The 20,240-nt window shown below is 44.2% G+C and overlaps 1 protein-coding gene across 1 annotated transcript in view; it reads right to left on the minus strand.

Annotated features, from left to right (window-relative positions):
- LOC149371094 (cell adhesion molecule Dscam1-like) overlaps positions 1–17,690 on the minus strand; it is a 92,355-nt gene extending 74,665 nt beyond the window's left edge. Inside the window, exons 1-2 of the mRNA XM_089579242.1 lie at positions 17,651–17,690; positions 14,879–15,220 (exon numbers count right to left, since the gene is read on the minus strand). Of these exons, the coding sequence (XP_089435368.1) occupies positions 14,879–15,220; positions 17,651–17,690 (382 nt within the window). The remainder of the gene's footprint in view (positions 1–14,878; positions 15,221–17,650) is intronic.
- Between the last annotated feature and the right edge of the window lie 2,550 nt (positions 17,691–20,240).

The following is a 20,240-nucleotide window of genomic DNA, read 5'->3' on the forward strand; positions in this document are numbered from 1 at the left end:
AAAACATAACACAGTTAGGAAGCATTCAAAGAAAATTGGTTAGATTTGTATTCAACTCCTATAGCTGGAAAGTATCTCCGACAGTTCTTCTAAACAACGCAAACTTAGAGCCATTACAGTTGAGACCGTATAGGGACAGACTGAAATATATGTACCTACTATATCATGATATGCGGGGAATAGTTAAGGATGTGCACATTAATCTAGTTTCTAAGCGCCCAACACGATCTAATCATTCGAAAAAATTAAAAGAATTTTCTTTCAGGACTAACGTGTTTAAAAACTCGTTTTTCCACGGACAGTAAGGGAGTGTAATGCGCTCACCTCGAATACAGTGGAATGCCCGACGGTCCAGTCATTCTGCGGCATGCTTAACAGTATTGAGACAAAATAGCATTATCATCGTGTCGTTATACGCAATCCCTTGAGTGCTTGATATGCATGATTGTTTTCATTGTCTGTATGTTTCGTTTCTTGCTAAAGTGATTGAGCATGCATGGCTGTATCGTGATGCTGTGTACGCGCCTTGTTGTTTTTGTCGCGCTTTACTTTTCGTTACTACTATTACTGCTTGATTTCGTCTATCACTTGAATTCTTGTGATACTTTTTTGTGATGTGCTTCTCCGTGACGTATTATTGATATGCCCACTCCTGCCGAAAGCCTGAAACTGAAGCCGGCAGTATCCTGCAAATATAAAAATAAATAAATCCCAGCTCCCAACCGGTGAGTCGAGCACGCAACAACATTTCTGCTAGTACTAGGTCCAATTCGCAGCAAAAGGAAGTGGTCCGGTCTCGCTGCCACCACCAGCGCTGCTCGAAAACGCTTTTTTAAGCCACCGTTGCTCTACTTAATCACAAAGCGCACAGCTAACCGTGCTTCATGCGCTGAGCTGGTATGTCTGCTAGTATGTGTCCACAAACATACATCATTATTTGCTGCCGTCCTGGCATAGAGCCGAATAAACATGAAATGTGCAGCTAATAAGCAAAACAGTAGCATTTCATGATGTTGGAAAGTGAAAAATGTCGCCTGTTTTCACAAACACCCCGGGAAAAATGAGGCAATTCATGGTGCAAAATGTGACACCCTTCGAAAAAAGTGCATTACTGAGTCTTGCAATTTTAAGCGCCCTGTTTTCAGAAAATAGGCAGTTCGAAGTTCTGCGCTTTGAATGTTGAATGTGCGTCTTTGTGCCTCTTCTTGTACCATCGTCTTCTCTTCGTTTTTTTGGCAATCACAGTGAACCGACTAGCCCAACACGATGTCTTGCTTCTTGCAATTAACTCACACAGAACTGACCCCTGCGCACCTACACAGTCTCTAGTAGTCTTTCCATACCGGAACTCTTTAGCCAGACCAAAACCGGAACTGTTCTATCTATAGTTAGTTCAACAGCCAGCATTTCAATGCAGCTTGGTGGCGTAACCTCTTTGTATTTCCTACCTTATGAGCAGCCTTTTGTGTTTAAGTGCCACCGCTGTAGCTACATCTGTTCGTCCCTATCGAATATACATGGGACCTGATTCGATTCCGAGCGGCTGAAATCAAGTTTTTGTCCGTGATTGCAGGTAACGCCAAGAAGTGCTTGCATCATTAACGAATTTTGTGCAATAGACTGTTCTTTCTCGCTGGAAAGAGAGCACTGGCTAGAATCCAATCAAACTTTGGGCAGTCCCTATTCCTGTCCTTCAAGTACTACTTTATTTACACTGTTTAGGTTGCTGTCTTGAAGGACACCGAAAAAATCGACGCAGTGGCACTTAATCTTGCGCTCCACAGGTTAATTCATGTCTGCTTCACCTGAAGTGACAATCAATGTTTTGACTATTGTACGGTCAGTCCATCGTAAAAAAAAGTAAAGCAGAGCGAAAATTTTGCAGCATGCAATAAAACTATTATAATTATTTCTGGCTCTCAACAATGCCGCGAGATCCCGTTGAGCCTCTTGTGTGCGCTTTTGCTAAAGTAACTAGCCGTACAAGCGCCACGTAGAAACGTTCTCTAATTCTCCACAATTTAAAGTTAAACTTACGAAATTTATTAAATAAATGCATAAGTTATTCCAGGGCTCTTGGTGGGCTGTACTACACACTACCCAAATATATTTCAGGCAGAAAATTGGTTTTTGAGAACGCCTTCATGTTAACAAAGCCAACTTACTTCGGTTTTTTAATGTATTTGAACATAAGCTTAAATGCACTAGCTGATACTTTTAGATGCTAGTACGATTTTGGGAAGATGAACGAAAGGTTACAAAGAAAAATGCTTCGTAAAAAAATTGGGTTGTCTGGACGTAGATCATGTAAAAAAAAAACAATGTTTGACGAAGCACGACACTTGTACTGTTATTTAATTTTGTGGAAGAGAATTTCGGAAATAGAGACGGAATGAGAGCGGTGCGGAGAGCATAAATTAAGATAAGCAAAGGAACAGCAACACTGACTTAGCTCAGCCGGTGTATGCTTGTCTACCTTCCAAGAATGCGATTCAATAGCATTGCACGGAGTACTTCGTTTTGCCATTGTTATTTATTAAATCATTGAAACCAGACATTTCCAACACATTTACATATCTGGTCAAAACGTTGATTACATATGAAATGCTTTGCGTATGTTTAAAAAAATCTTGCTTCAATTAGATGGGCATTATTAGATTATTAGAGCATCATTATATGAGCATTATTACTGAGGGCGGGTTTCTGGACAGAAAATTGTTTCAATCAATGATCTGAAGGATGATCGGTCACCCAACGCAGTTCGACAGGTTATTCCAGTCATTTTCAGAGAAAACAAAAATTGATGGCTGCTGAGAAGATATCCGGGTAATTGAAGGGTCAACAATTTTCTGTAGTTTGTCGGACTAGAGTAGCCGTAGCCAGCCCCCCCCCCCCCCCCCCAACCCTGGTAACGTACTAAAACAGTGCCTAATATTCAGACACATTCCTGTAGTATTATGACTGTTTATTAAGTTCCTTATGTGTGGGATACCTGCAACTAGGAAGAGGATGTGAAAGTGAGCCTTGCCGAGCGGTTTTGTACTGCTTTTATTGGATGAAGAAGGTTCCTTTTTAGAGCGCAGCTCTTTGGCGTCCGTTCCTGGGTTTCGCGTCGTCGTCGGCGTTGTCGTCGGCCTCGTAACCAGCTCCGCCCCCCTTTCATCCCCCCAGCACTAGCAGCGACCGACTGATACCGCTGGATGCCGCTGACGCCGCTAGAGAGTCAAGATAACGTGACTGCATAGAACACCGTCGCCGCCATGCAGAAAGAGGAGGAAAGGGTCCCCCTCCTGTTCTTGTGTGGCGGATAGGGTGCTCTTCAGTTGCCGACGCGCCGGTTATTTCACGTAGGCCCCGGCACGTCGACGAATACGTGACCACCTTCCCACGGCTAGACCTGGTTCTTAGCGCTGCGGAAGCGAGGGTATCATATTGTTTGTGTCGGCATCGGCGGCGTTGTCCCTGAAACCAACTCCGCAGCTGGGGTTGACTCACTATCGAAAAGGTGAAACAGCTTATTTGCTGCGCTCAAATTTCGCATTAGGAAGTAACGTAATCGTCGGTAATTTTTTAAATTCCCAAACAAAGCATGCGTATTCCAGTATGTGCCGAATAAATGGTCAAAGGTCTAGTGATTTCTTTGATGTGGGTGCTTGACGAAAGATGAACCGAAAAAAAAAAAACCGAGAACGTCAGTAAACATCCATATGTTTTAATGTTATATGTATTTCCATAAGAGCAACGCCAAATCTTATGAGGTCTAACTATCTCTCTGTAGTCTTCCGGTGAATACTGTGGAGCAGTGCTTTCTTCCAGTGTCGCAGATGGATTTAATTTCTTAAGGATGTGCCCCCGGTGTCCGCTTCGACGGTCCACCTTTGTGGCTCTGGGCCAGCGTTTATTACAATGACTTTGTCGTTTGTTCGAGAGCTGTTGTCTTTTGTTTACTGATCGGGAGCCGTTGAGAGGGCACCTAAAACTCTTGGTTGCTCCCTGAAATGTACGTCCGAGCAAAGGTGTACCGCTGCAAGCGAAGTAAGACACAACATGATGCTACTATTACGATGTTCAGTTTTTAGTATTTTTTTTTTCAAATACCAGTGATACCAGCTGAAGGCGTTAGTGCCAAAGAGTGTATCACTGAGACCAATTCATTAACTTGAAGCGTTATATCAGGAGTAGTTGGGAAATCAAAAGACAGGATTTCAGGCAGATCTTCATCCAGTTCGCGAGTGCGAAGAGAGCCAAAGGTTAAGTTTAGAATTTGCGCAACGTCATGATCCGCGAGTGGATTGTTAAAATTCTCGCCATTTATAAGCCTATCGTCCGAGTTAGGAGTGACGCACTTCCAAAATGGACGGTAGGTTTTGCGTAGAATATCGGGCATTGCAGATAAGAGCAATTAGTTCTTAGGTTTCGGAAGCTTGGAAGTAATAAGATTTTTCCGCTTCCTATTATTTCCACCATTTATTAAAAATATTAGATCATGCGGCGGTTCGAGATAGCCTTTTCTTCTTGTGATTATGGCGGTTTCGTCTGTAACTGAAGCAAGGTGATGCAATGCACAAGTCTGCGGCAATTGTGGAAACATTACTATCAGTGAGATCGTGCTTTTTCTTTTTGAAAATATTCAGATAGACTCGGGAGTGAGTTGTTCAATGTGGGTCAGAAACGAACCACAGAAAGCGTCATGTTCTCTGTCAAGCTTCGTGTAACTGCCTTTCGCATAAGGTGTGATTGGTTTGGTTACTTTTCGTGTTTCTTTTTTTAGCTTACTGGGATTTACGCCGCAAAGCGACTCAGGCCATGAGAGACGCCCTAGTGAAGGGCTCCGGAAATTTCGACTACCCGGGGTTCTTTAACATGCACTGAGATCGCACAGTACACGGGCCTCTAGAATTACGCCTCCATCTGAATTCGACCGCCGCGGCCGGGATCGAACCGACGTCTTTCCGGTTAGCAGCCAGCGCCATAACCACTGAGCCATGGCGGCAGCCTTTTTGTGTATGGGTGCATGTCTTAAAAACGTGGCGCGAATGATGAAGTGATCACAGAGTCCCTGCAAATACGAAAGTGATGATAGGTTTTTCCGTGTGTAACGGTAGTATCCGATCACGTATGCTAGATGATTCAACAGTTTCTCTTTTTCGCGAAGAGGTTGGTTGGGTAAATCTAAAGGTTTGCATAAACAAAAATAAACTTTAGTAATTTTCTTCCGAACAATTTTCTCGCAATGGTTGGTTATTATAATAGCACTTTAGAGTTCAGTTTCCGAAGGAGCTGAAACTTACGTGGAAATGTTTCCTCCGGCTGATTTTTCTTTAGAAATAAGTATAGGTTCCACAATGTCTCTGGGACTGCTTACGTGGTCTACCGATCCTAACAGTGTTGCCCCGCCATTCGGTGGACACCTCGTCTAATGCCATAAGAACTCACTCCAGTCAATGAATGAGAAAAACACTGGCTGCATGACCTTGAGGACTATCTTTCTTTTTATTTCGCATAGACTCCACTGCTGTTCCGCTATGCACAGGTGAGTGAGCGGAACTCTGTGTGCGCGTTCGTTGCGAATGGTGGCATTTACGTTTGGTGTTAGCTGGAGGAGGTTAACTAATATCAGGATTCATTCGACAACAACTGATCGGTAGGATCCGCGGCCAGAAAGCAATACCATCCAGAAACGAATTTCGCATTGCGTACATAAATATTTAAGCAAATGGTACGAAGTACTGGTAGCACTACAAGTTAGATTGCTAATGACAGCGAAGATAATCTTGTTTTTGTTTAGCTACAGCTGAAAAAGGCAGAAACAAATCTAAGTTCATAACTGTTGGTGCGGTTTTTCCTAGCCGTTTTGATCACACGTACAGGGCTAAGAGCACGGGTATTTTGTGAATATAAGAGAATTTTCCTTTCCCAACTGGAACAAACGTGCGGCCAAGAGTACGCAACGAACTATGCGAAAATTTGGAAAGAGAAAACCAAAATTGATATTTTTTAACACTACGAGGAGACACATAAATAAAAGCAAGGAATGAGTACATAATAAGCACCGGAAACAACAAAAAGACATCTATCGGAACCTCACCCTCTTCATAGACGAAGGGCTGTGAGCGATAGCTACACTTCTAACCCTCCTTCCTGTGGTATCTGGTATCAGAAACTCCAAAGCAAGCCCTCCATAGGTCACGCCACTGGACCATGTGACGTCACAGGGCGCATCCCGGATGCCTCTTACTTATTCGCTTATCTGCATATCCTTCTCTCTAGCATACCGTTGAAGCCGTTTGTTTGTGGTTTCGGTTGCCATAACTACAAATTCAAAGTAATTCAACAAGCACAGACTTGCATTGACGATATTTTGCCTCTTATTTTGTGGTGCATAATGCTGAAGCAAAGCCTATCCGACACTTGCCAAGCTTTCGTTCATCTCTGGACACGTTTTTCTATCAAAACTCACCGGCGCGTAAAATGCACTCACAAGGCCACTCCCACCGGCCTGCGCAAGAGAGGGACAGGCGGCGGGAGAGGTGATGCGGCGGGCTGCGCTGTGGGTCCGTTCCGGGCGCAATCGTTGCACCAGCGAGCTGCGAGCGATAGGCTCATGCATAAATCACGTCGGTCGCATACCTCGCACCGTCACTGTTTTCGTTACCGTCGGTGTAATAACCGTCCCGTGCTATGCCTCTACTTTCCGCGCTATAGCCGGAACCGTCGTTGCGGCTCACGTGGAGATTTCAATCGACGGGGCCCCCAGGACACACGTGGCATAATGTCTTTCTCTGGGACGGAGGAGAAGCATCGTGCCGCGAGGGATGGCTTGCGCCTGCATATGCATGGCCTGATTGAGAATTCATCATGTCGGCAGCACGGAGGAGATGAGAGTAGCGGACAAGGGTAAGAGAATGAGACCTCTGCAGTCGTGATGCATTAGACTGGACTGTCTGATGAATTTTTAGTACTGAGAAAAGAAGGGAGATATGTTTTTGTGAAGAAGGATCCGGGGACTAGAAATTTATGTCGAAGGTATAGCAAACAGGAGGGAAGTACCCAGAGAGGCCTTTCTCTTGTGGAATAGAACATTGCAGTTAGAGAAATGCATGTGAGCTAGAATATTAGCATAGGTTGGAGTTATGTATGCGCATATAATTACAGTGGAACAGAGTGTCTGACTTGGGCCGTGAGGGCTCGCTGTTTTTTGCACGTCGTGCAAAGACGACTCATGGTAAATATCTATGCCTGTAGGGTATTGCATTCAAGGTGCGTTTGTATTTGACTTCGCTGCAGGCAGAAGTTTCGGGAAATTGGTCACGTTTTGATAATCACGTACTATTTGCTCATTCCGTGAGGCCGTATTTCTGCCTACGTAAAGATAGGAAAGGTTGCAGACGAGAGAAAATGCGGAAAAGTATGAAGTGCGCTGGCGTGTTTACTAATGTTTTCAATGCAACAAAAAAGCGTGGGTCCCGGTCAATGGTTGGTCGTTGCGAACTCTCTTCTTTTAGGTATTAACTATTATTCGTAATCCTGCACGAGAACAGACAAAATTAAGCAAATTTTTTCGCTTCTACAATCGCGCCCTCTCAGTACGACACAATATTGAATCAAAAAATTTGAATGTGACTGAACAGTGACTAGGTTGACTTAGCGGGCTGTACTTTTCGCTGTTTTAGACAAGTTTCTTCGCTCGGTTCCCACCGCTGCAGCCCCTAGTAGTTTGAAGAGGAGAGCTTGAGCACTCAGGCACTGAGATTATCTAGCTGTTAAATGCCTGTCTAAAATTGGCTGGAGCGATGAAATATGAACGCTTTAGAGTTTCGGCACAGGCTATCTCAAGTTAACATAGAGTGAAAGATAAGACAGAAGAGCTGCTGGGACGTAACCAGGCGTGTGAAAAAGGAATCTCTATAAATGCCAGTTTTATCAAACTACCGGGTAAGTGAACAGGGGTGACGGTGACGTATGATGCGTGTTGCTAAAGATGATAAGTAGCGTGCAGGATCAAGCGGCAATTCGTTATCTATGAGCTTGGAAATAAACTCTCGCAAATATTTTTCTTCTTGCCTCAAGGAGTTGGATACTGTTAAATTTCATTACCTCAGACGGAGAATGAAACGGTAAAAATTTAGAATAAATAAGCGTTACGGCTTTTCTTTGCATTCTGACAAGTTTTTAACACTGGTCCTAGTATAAGGATCCAACACCATGCATGCATATTCGAGCTTAGGCCTGATTAGTGAATTAAACGCGAGTAGTTTACCTAAACCGGGGCTTTCCAAACTGTATTCCGTAAAAACACAGTTTACGAAAAATGGAAGAGCAGATACATGTATTTTCAACTTGTGAATTTCAGGATAGACTTTCAGTTAATGTTATACCTTGGTACTTAAAGCTGAAGACTTCATGTAATGGTGATTGTCCAAGCTGATATCTGTGATAAAACATTTTTTTTTTCACGTGTCAAGCGAAGGAATTTTTTTTTTTAGGCTTTTCTATTTCTGGCACCATGCAAGGATGTTAGAGAGATACTTAGAGGTCCATCTGGTGACTATAACATGTAATGTCACAGTACAGCAAATAATCAACTGCAAACAAACGAATCACTACGCCAGGAACAGTTGTGTCAACGATGTCGTTAGTATACAGCAGAAAGAATAAAGATCCAAGTACATTCGCCAGAGGCACTGAGAAGAAGTGACCGCAGAAGCATCTGGTTGCTCTCCATCGATAGAGACATATTGCTTACGATTAGGTTTAGCTTTATGGGCTTTAACGTCCCAAAGCGACTAAGGCTATGAGAGACGCCGTAGTGGAGGGCTCCGGAAATTTCGACCACCTGGGGTTCTTTAACGTGCACTGACATCGCACAGTACACGGGCCTCTAGAATTTCTCCTCCAAAGAAATTCTAGCCGCCGCAGCCGGGATCGAACCCACGTCTTTTGGGTCAGCAGCCGAGCACCATAATCACTGAGCCACCGCGGCGGCATTGCTTACGATTAGTTAAATAGTCTGAAATCGAGGTAACTAATATCTCAGGAAGGCCAGTTGATTTTAGATTTTGACCAAACATCACGAACGAGTTCGCCAATGCCAGAATGTTGCAGGAAGCATACGCTGCGCTGCTTGTTGCAGGCGCTTATGCATTTCAGCAGTGCCACCAGCGCCGTTATCCGATACCAACTGCAGCTGCTGTTTCGTAGGCAATGCCAGTGTCAGGAGAGACAACAGAGCGACTCTGTTGGAAGGGAGGATGAAAGGCAATAGTAGGTAGAAGAAAGATTATGCTTTCTGACTGTGGTTACGACAGGCGACAGCGTTGGATAACAGTGCAGAAGAAGACAGATTATGCGTACAGACAACAGTAGTGATGGAGAATGCAACGAAGAACGCCTATATGTAGCGTCGAAAACACGACGACGAGCATTAGAGCGGAGAATGGTTCGAATTGGGAGACTCCGCCCAGAATGAAATATGGAAGCGCGTCGGGGGAGGTGTCGGCGGCAACTTTCGAGAGGGACGGCGCAATTATGCGAGCGCCAACGGTTGCTGAGTCCTGCTCATGGTCTAAGGTTAGGCGTCCGAGAGGTGTTTCATTTGGGCAATTGCCGCATATTGCAGTACTGCCATAGAGGAAAGAATAGAGGAGGAAACGTTGGAAGCGGGAGGGGGGGGGGGGGGTGCTTTGCACGGTAAATCTGATAAAGGTTTTAAACCAATATTTGCAGACACTTGATGAAACAGTTGTGGCTATTTCGGACTGCTAGAAATATCTTTAATATGCTGCCTAAAAATTCCTTAGCCGAGTATTTTCAGGTTGACGAAACGAAGCGTCAGAGAGCACTATACAGCTCAGCTCTAAACGCCTTAGCTTGAACGATCAGAGAAATGAAAAATTCTGGCAAAATATGGGTAAGTTTCCAAGTAATATAATAGACACCGTCGATGGCGGCTAACCACGATGGAGCTGTCAACGCACCTCTGTAGTACATCACCAAACTAGGTCTCTCATAACAGCAAGCGGTTCACGGCTCACTATGTGCCAACGTGAACTTAAGGGGAGAAAGGGCAGTTTTTGTATCCGTCAGAAAAAAAGTGGAGGAGAGGGATCCAGCGACAAAAGGCGCAACGTGAATCCACGTGGCAAATTTTAATACCAAGTACACTTATACATCTCGACATTTTTATTTTTCTTCATAGTAGAGTAGATTAACATAAGCAGACAATGTTGAGAAAAAAACTGAAAAAATAATGCGAGTGCTCTCATTTTTCCAGTTCGAAGAGCGATCAACAAAACCGGCTATATAGCAATTTACTTGCTAAGAAAAGGATTACAGACAAAACAAAGAAAAGAAGGCGCGCCTCAGTTTAGTGCACTCAGATGTAAGTGTGTCAATTGCATCAGCCAGAACAAACTCTGGAAATTTGGAAAAGTCTCGGCCTATGTGTCACGGAAACGGCTGGTACTGCGACAACTTTTTCAGAGTTACACATGTCTGCTCGTCTGCGTGCTGCATATCTGCTCCTGTTTTTTAAACACTCTTACACTGGTAAGTCCTCACATAGCCATTTCCCCAGGCTTTCAGCGATCTTTCGGCTGAGGCAGCGATGGAGCCTCAGGATTCCAGTAGCTAACACGTCGACTTCGGCCATCTCGCCACGGTATACTTCGGAGGTGCACTAGAGGAGTTTTCTTGCTTCTTTTGCAATCAGGCTGGCTGGCGTCTTCGCTTTATTTTGTTGCCTTGCCTTTGCTACCTTTCTTTTTTGAAAGCCCAGATTCTGTGCGTATCGTGGCGGAAGAATGCCTCCAGAGACAAAGAAGTGACTCCAAGAGGGAATCACACGGCAGCGACAACAGTACGCCGACGAGGAAAAATATGCTGTGCAAACCGTGCTTAGCCGCTTGTAATGGAAGCAGACGAAACGAAATTTTGACGGGTGGCAAAATTCGGACTCACACGTGCTTTTGCATACTCGCTCTGTAGTGCCAGATGTCTTGACGGCAGATAGGCATCAGTTTGGCGTGTGCATGGTTTGCTATGGCGAAACTCCGCGAGGTAGGTCGTGAAGTAAAAGGATCTGACACTTCATGAGTTGAAGTGCAGGCGTGGGCAGGCTCGTCTATTGCGCTGGAGTGGTATGCTGCGTTGCAAATAAAGTGAAATCTTAGCACAGATGCTCCATTACAGGCCCGAAGCTTCCGCCTTTGCAGTCCGCGTAAGATAACGCAGCGACTGAGTGCAGCTTTTGTTAGTAAAAACAACTCGCTTCGTCAAAATTTGAGATCGTAGAGCACAGCTCGAGCACTCTAGACCAGCCTCCTGACGTTTGTATCCAAGATAATTGAGGAATATTGATTGGTTCATTGGTTAATGGGGGTTTAACGTCCCAAAGCAGCTCAGGCTATGAGGGACGCGTTAGTGGAGGGCTCCGGAAATTTCGACCACCTGGAGCTGTTTGCCGTGCACAGTACACATGCCTTTAAAGTTTCGCCTGTATTGAAATTCGATGTTGCTATAATGAAGAGAATTTTCCTGTAACTACAGTCATAAGCCTTTCTTTCAGGCGAGAGAAGTGAAAACATGCTCGGTTTTATTTAGGTCGCATTGTGTTTTTCATTCTCATACTCTTTTTTTTTAATCAAGCACGTAAACACAAGTTCATTCCCACGCTCACGTCGAGGCTGGCAATTTTAATCGGTTTAAGTTTGAATTAGTCTGTTTGTTTAGTTACAAAGCACTTATTTATACATGTACATATTCTGATTTTATAGAGTTGAAGTGGAATTCGAATCTGATAACTTCGAACGTTTGACACTTGGGCTCGCTGAAAATGATGCGAAATAAGGCGCAACCTCCGGTGCACGCATAAATGATAAATGTATGTTCACAGATTATTGTTGGATTGCTCATATTAGGGCCGCTACAGCGACTTGCTTGCTTCATCCTTGACATTCTATCCAGATGCCCTGCGTAATTAAAGTAAGAAGAGATCTAGAGGGGTTGCCACATCATGGGAAAGCCCAAGCAAGGCATAAAAAAGCACTTCAACACCGTCGCGGCAGAAACACGACAACCTAAAGCGTGGTAAAAATAGATCCCCTCTTCTTCCCCACAGCGTGTTGCTCATTAAGTATGATGTGGGTGTCAGCTGGCCTACGAGGCCAAACATTTGGCTGCATTCATAAAAAATAATTTTATCGCTTCGGCAGTCCAACTTGAAACACTGAATGGACCACGAGTTCAAAAGAAAAAAAAAGGAACTCAAAAACGTCTGTGAACTCAAATCCATCCTAGACCTGCCAGGCTTGCAAATGTCACCTACCGTTACTTCCATTTAAGCGGAGACTTTGGCAGTTCACTTGACGCTATTGGAGACATAACGATAAAAATTGCCTAGCCATATCCCCCTGTGACGGTCGGCAGGGAAGGATAGCATTGGTTATCATGCAGTGCTGACGTAGACGCCCCGTTTCATTCAAAGAGCACTCGTTTGAAAATCTTTTGGGACTTAGAGACGGATGTGAACCCGGTTTAGGGCGCCCCTTTTAGCCAATTCCTGAGCCTGTACTGTAAACATCCTTCAAACATGGCAGCTATCAGAGTTTCAGCAGACTTCGGACCTCCATGATCCTGAATGTTACCATTCTTCAAAAAAAAAAAAAAATTCAAAATATTGTAATTGTCGAACAGCTTATAACCATCAGTGGACTGCTATTGCTTGGAAGTGAGTGCGACTTAAGTACATTTTACCGCGATAGTGTTAAACGCCCCGTTCACCAGAAATTCCGATGTCGCCGTTGTCGTCGTAGGCGTTCTGGGCGAAAACTCTTGGGCATGGCTCTGGCAGGAGGTCTCCAGAGAGTAACTAAGGAGGCAGGTGGGTTACTTAGGTCACGTGACCTTGCCCACAGTGGCAGGTGGCAGTTAAATTAATGATGGTCTTTCGGGAAGTGCAACTTGGGCTGCACAAGGCCCACCCCAAGCAGCACCTGCTATCACAGGGCAGTGGCGCATCACTTAACCACTTCGCCAGGAGGAGTATGACGAGTCGAGGACTACAAGGGATCTATAAATGTAAAGCAGAAAATGACCTTTTGCATATATGAGAGTTAATCAATTATTCTATCGCGTCAGACCCCAAAGGAGGAGCTTGAGTGTCCTCTCTCATTTTTTCTTGCTTACTACACATTGCCCGATTATTAACGCCACAATTCAGACGATATCGACTCAAAAAGGAAAACCATGGGCTGTGAATACAACCTTTGGCGAAAGCCTCATTCAAAATATAAGAGGGTGCTATAATTATTGCATTGAATGCTCTTTCTGCGGTCAAAGTTTCATTTTAGAATGTTTCTTTTTAATGATAAGCAGACTGACTCACAGGCTGATACCGTTGTTTGACGGTAATCACGCACCATTGCAGAGTAGCTAAATGAAAACTGAACAGCTGATACAGCCGCAAAACGCCAGGAAAACAATAATGCACTTGCGATTGCCCTCTACGATTGCCCTCGCCGCTGAAAACGGATTAGATCCTTCTAATCCATCCCTGCCTCTTCTTGCAGGAGCTTTCAGAGAAGCCCACACATTCTATCGTGGCATTGCAACGTCGTTTTTTTTTCTCGGCGTCTGCGACTTCTTCCTCTTCTTCCAAGCCTGCCTGGGCGGCATGAGTGACCAACCCTCATCGACGCAGGTAAGTATGCAGCGTATTCCACATATGGCTCTCAACATCGGAGATACATTCGAACTTTTGTCACGAAATCTGATGCGTCCCAAATGGCTAAAAGTTTTGCTTCCGAAGAAACGTATCGGCTTTGGAGTTTGCCGACACATCAGTACCGATTTCTTCACTCAATCGACCCACATCTTCGATCAAGACTCTCACCCAGAATTCCTCGACATCTGGAAACACTTTATCATCGACTTCGTCTGAATGCTGCATATACAAACGGCTTACGATACCGTTTTAGACAAATGAACAGTCCGCATTGTGACAACTGTGCCGCGATAGAAACTGTGGAACATATCTTGCTTGAGTGCGCTGCGTATGCTAACGAGCGTGCGTACTATGAACATTGCATGCAGAAGCTCTGCCCAGTGCCCCTAACAATTGACAAAGTTTTAGGTGCCTTAGCCTTCCTTAGGCAACAGAGACTTGCAATGAACTTTCTATTCGGATATTTAAAAGACATTGGACATCTCGATAAGCTTTAAATTCACTTGCACGTTACCTTCATGCATTCTTCATGCAGTGAACTTCGTCAGCCCATTTGACGGACTATGCACTCCATCACTCCATAGGTTACATCAATACTCGCTATTGCATCCTTAGTACCCATTTCATGGCCGCATTTTATCTTCGTTTTTTTTTTACCTCTTCCACACTGCTCTCCTTCTGTCTTTATCTCCCAAATTCCCCTCCCTACGCAGAGTAGCATGCCAGCGATTTTTAAACGCCAGCTAAATTCTCTGTTCGTCATTAAAGAGTCTCTCTCTCTCTTAATTTGCGGTGTACAGTTAGAAAGTTATCTGTGCTGGTTATTATTCTGCAAGTTAGCTCTAGGGTGTGCACAAAATATAAGACCCTGAAATTTCGGCGTGAAAGCCTTAGAACGTGTTTGCAAACACAAATAATTAGAAACAACACATTGAAGCAGTTTTCATTACTCTTAACGGCAGATAAAGAAAAATATGGTTTTGGTTGTTTATCATTTCAATGTTTTACAGTTAATGCACTAGAACAATAGCATACAGCAGGTAGTCAGATAAAGCGGCCTGTGTGAATACACGTACGAGTACCTCGAGCATTCCGTGCAAACCGGCAGTTTCTTTAAAAAAGAGGAAGTTCATACGCCTTCCTTGAGCCACTCACCGGCTTTGATATGAACAATGCGGCTGATGACGGCCCCCAGGGTATTGGAAGCGCGGCAGCGGTAGCGAGTGGCGTGCACGTCTTGCCGATAGTCCTCGCCTCGAAAGGGGTAAAACTCCAACGTCCCATCGGGCCTCACGTGACGCAGCCCGGAAAGGCGCTCGAGGGGCGCGCCACTCTCGTTGGTCCAGCTGATTGAAGGCCGCGGCTGTCCTGACGCCGAACACGAGACCAGTGCACCGGTCGAGTTGGAGAAGACGACTTGCACTGGTGGCTCGTGTAGGAAGGCCGGCGCGGCCGCGGCACCACCGGAAGACAGCGGGGGGAAGTCGCCACGGACTCCTGCGTGCGAAGTGCAAGCATTAGGACAAACGACCCAGTCAGGTATCCGAGGAATAAACTATGCAGATGCTTAGGGCACCATAAGAACGGAATAACATAGACTTAGATTCACATTTAACGCAGCTCCTGTTGCAGCTTCTGTGTGTGCTTGCGTCAGCTGCTTTGCAATGACCGGTCCATAAACCGCCATAGTCGGACTCCTAGCTGATGTAGCGGGTAATCGCTATGCTTTGACTGTGGTGACATTTGCATATATCGTGTTTTTTTCTTAATCATTCATTTCGATTCTCTATCAAGGATGCTGACTAAGAACCTAGTAGCTAACAACTCCATGAGCAGGCTGCAAAGACCTGATAAAGCACCGTGAATTCTCTTGACCAATCATTAATTTTACTGCCACCTGCCACGGTGGGAAGGTTCCTCAGAACCCGCTGGCCAGGCTGCCGCCTGCCATGGTGGGCACGTTTCGATGGCGTGACAAGTTCGCACGACCTCTGTCGCCCAACTAAAGTGGGCCAATAAGCAGGCTGTCATGATGTCATAAGGCCCCATGACCAGTTGAAGAATATGGGAATTTCGTGACACCGGACATCGACGAGGTTTTCGGGACGACAACCATATTGCTAGAGCACTAAAGAAGAATGCGGAGCAATGCGGTAAAAAGCAGCTGCAACACACCTCTTTTCTGCACGACTGTTTAACTGTAAAGAGCAATTAGTAGTAATGTCGGCGTACCTTTTTTATGAAAGAGAAACCACACGCAGGTGTCTTTATGAGCCGGCAAGACGACCGGACCGAAAGTAGGAGGCCTATTTAAAACACCAGCTCCTATTTTATTAAAATTCAATTTGGTTTATAATTATTCGAACATCCTTTGACCTTGCTTTGTACCTGGTCCATCACGATTTACTTATATTCATCTATATTCGATAATTTTCGTTGATGGCACAGTGCTCTTGTTTTGTCATTTTAAAAACTCGTTTCTGAATTGTATGAAATCACCTTCTGTTTTCTTTAAGCGCTGAACGAAACTGCATCCGCGTAGTACGAATTCTACAGGCTTGTTCAGTAGCCGCCAAGCCAGGATAAAAGTACAGCACCAAACCTTACAACAAGGCATGATGAAAGTCGCAGCCATCCCTTCGTAAATCCGCTCTGCGCCGATTACTGCTGCGGCCATAGAATTTCATTGCGTAGGCACAACATTGTGGAGTAATTTTCTTTCTTATCAACATTTTCGTGCTTTGCATTTGGACGGGCTGCCATGAAGTAACATCATTTGTTTGTAGATCTGTGAACTATAACTTTATCTTTGTTGCGCTGAATTTCAAGAGCGGCTATGCATTCAAAAACAATTTCAACAAATTTTTTGTGTGCGCCTGCAATACGATTTGTATTCATCCGTAGACCTCAACATTTGTAGAAACCTCAACTCAGTGTTCGAATTGAACAGTCTGTTTGCATTGTTTGGGATTGGATTCACTTTAATTACCCTTTTATCTGCGGCGTTCGACTCGTTCCCTCTTTGTGTCAAAATAGAGGATCACTTCCACTGTAATTTGGGCCATGATAGCAGTGGATTATTGAAGGACTGCTTGCTACTTCATTTAATTATGTTTATTCGAAAGATTAGTCATCTCTAAATGGCAAAATCTCCTTTTCATTGCTTCTCCATAGTGCCTCCTTTTTGGTAAAACATCATGCTGCCGCCACTCCTCTCTCTTAACAATAATCACTCGACCCTTCTCTTACAACACCCTCTTTTGCTAAAATGGGATGTGCTCTTGGGATGCTCTTTGGGCATCCTGCTTGAAAAGCGGTAATAAAAATTAGGCGCAAGTGCTATGCATTTCTCCACTATCCACTGCAACGCGAGTATTTTAGAAGTGGCAGTGTACAAAGAAGGTGAAAATGGCTGTCAAAATCAGGCATTTAGTTGCAGTGCACCGCGTTATTTCTTCCGGCTCAGTAATGAGCGTCGGTGCGTTGTATGCAAATTTTAATTTTCGCAAATGCGCCGCGTTCTCCGTAAAGTGTTCAAGACTGCAACGATACTCTAAAAAGGCAAAATAGTAGTGAAGCGGGAGCCATTTGCGAGTTAGGGTTGTAAATTAAAAGGCCACGGCCTCGAGGTAGGTTCATTTTAGCACATCGTTAAAAGTATAACCGCCAACTTGTAGAACGGACCATGACGGTGAGGCAGACCGGGGTAATAAAGTTTTATACCCCCGAGATGCCTAGCCCACTGCTTCCTTACTTTCACAAAATTATTTTTTACCGGCCACCGTTTGAATCCACCTGGGTCCTGAACCTTGGGCTAGAATTTGCCCTTACGGAGAGTTGAACCGAGACGGAAAAAAGTGTTGAAGAGAGCGAAGCGCAAGTTCGTTTTCCAGATGTAAATATGTGCGTGGTAAGTTAAAAAGGCACCATTAGATTCTGGTGGAACGTGCGCACGGCCGAACGCCATGGTGGCTTAAAGAAAACGAGTGGTTAATGAATTCGGCTCGGTAAGTGTAATAAAGCACCAATGAGAAGTTTAAAACTACCTGTCAAATAATATGGGAGGGAAAGGAGTTTTATCGGCGCGAATGTACTGACGTAAAATCTCACAAGGCTTCTGCTGCCCGGCTTCTGATGCAATATTTAATCACTGACGAGCTCGCAAGCTAGCACTGCACGGTGTTTAAATCATTGAGGGCATAGATTCTGTGCACTTCTATAGGTACGCTTATTTCCAGAAAATATCTAGCAGCGAAAAACATTTCCAGTGAAGACGTCGCTTTGTTTTGTTTTTGCTTTCTTAATCAACTCATATATGCTAGTAAAAAACAACACACAGGGAACGCAAATGTAAAATAAGAATACGCGTTAATGTAAGTTACTTGAGCTTCACACGACCTTCTTTTGTCGGCTGTTTTTTCCAAAGCTATTCGGGGCTGCAGAACGCCTTTGAAATCATCGTAACCCTATTAGGAACCTAAGGCCTCATGAAGTGTAGATGCCAGCAGACGCACGTTAATATAAAGTAATTAAATGCTGTGCACATTACGGAAAATATGCAAGAAATAAAATAAGCAGATGAAGCTGCAACTTCTACCAGTTGCTGTCACTAACAGCCACATTCCAGATCAGTGGCTGTTTGTCACAGTTGCCGTTGTTTGTCGCAGTTTGTTATCGCGTTGTCGCCAATACTACAATGTGCATGTAAAGCAAAAAGGTTGATCAGACGTGACTGATATGCAGTTATTTAGTGCCCGAATGAGCCTTTTGGACGGAAAAAAATATTTCCAATGATTAACCATTTTCCGATCGCTCTGTAGCGCTTAACCTCATGAACCAAGCAGTATGACTGTACGCGTGTTTTATTCCTTAAATGAGGTGTTACTGAATGCTGCATCGAAGTGATTATCAATTGCTATGGTGGCATTCCTAATACATAAATATCACTCAATCAATAAACATTTGCATGCCGCGCTCCCAATTGAATATTCCGGTATGCCTGGCCGTAATCTTCCAGCACAAATGTGCCACATGTCCGGGCAGAATTAAGTGCGCTGACCGAGGCTGCAGAAAATAAATATAAAAATTCATGCCTGAGCCTGTCTCGAAGTGGCGCGAAGTGTTCAAATCATTTGGACCGTGAGCATGATCTTATCGCGTTATGTAACCTACGCGTTTATAAAATATGCTCACACGTTTGCAGCGGTAAAGCTGTGGCAAACATATAGAGGACAGTAATCCACGTGCGGATTTTAGTAAGTCTCTAAGAATGTAGAGGAAGGCGTGTGATGCAAGAGAACTAGCAAGACGTTACTGAGCGTTTAGAAGTTCGCAATGAGAGAAACGAAATGGATGTTATTTTACCGCTGAGAAGACTTGTAAACGAAGCTCGACAGATAAAAACAATATATTTGAATACTACGAACAACATTGTAATAAAAAACAAGCATAAAAGGTATTTCATCAGAATTATTCCCTCATATATTTGCACTATATTCTATGAGACACAAGAAAGGGTTATAGCTTGGAAAATGGTGACAGAAAACCTGTATAACGCGACGTACGTAAGCGCATCATGCGCCAAACGTTACACCCTACCGCAATCCCGTTTATGCACTCCATCAGAGTACCAGAGTGTTGTCGATGATAGGCCATCCCTCGAGTACTTTCATGGTGGTCACAGTCAGCACCAATGATACTTTATATATTTTTCGGTACAAATGAGAGCCTGGACCATTTTTGGGAGTTAGATAATATATCTATATTATATTTATTTATAATAATGTCCTGACAATGGAAAAATAAAAAAAAAACACATTTGATATTTACCGCCAAACGAAGTAGTCATCACTGCTCTGAAGCCTGTGACGATGGCCAGAAATAAAGTTTCTGTACACTCTAACTCTGCATTGCCGTTGGTTCTAACCAGTAGAGTAACGCGGTACCTTGATGAAAATCCAACAATGACTGAAAACTTGTTTCATGGACCGGAAAACATTCGGAAGAGAAAGGGCTGGATGATGTCTTCGCGGGGCTTGAGCACGTGATAGGAAGAGGCCTTCCCCGTCTACTGGAGATACCATGTCTGCGGCAGACGCGCGACGCTCGATGCCGTTGTATGCACAGTGGTGATTGGTACATGGTGCGGAGCCATTGTACCGGGCTTCCAGAAGCACGAAATATTTCCTGGCTTGTGTCTTATCTAATTATTGTACATATCTCTCAAAATGGCGAGTGTGGGGACATATGTTCATATTGGATAACGCTTGCTCGATAACCGACACACAGTGTACGAACTGAGTTAAAAAGAACACGGCCATAACTAAAACTGTTTCGTATACGCTAGCTGTTCCTCTCAACTGTCTTTCGCACTTCTGCTCAAGAATAACGTTAAATTCTACGCAGGAAACGCCCTTAACTAATCTTTCTTTCATTCACGCTTAAAAACACGTTAATTGAGCTTGTGACGAAGGTACGATTCGAATCGGCTCTAAATCACCTGATTTTCCCCGCTCTC

The sequence above is a fragment of the Amblyomma mixtum genome, chromosome 1 (genome assembly GCF_055824585.1).
Source record: "Amblyomma mixtum isolate Tamu chromosome 1, ASM5582458v1, whole genome shotgun sequence".
NCBI lineage: Eukaryota > Metazoa > Arthropoda > Arachnida > Ixodida > Ixodidae > Amblyomma > Amblyomma mixtum.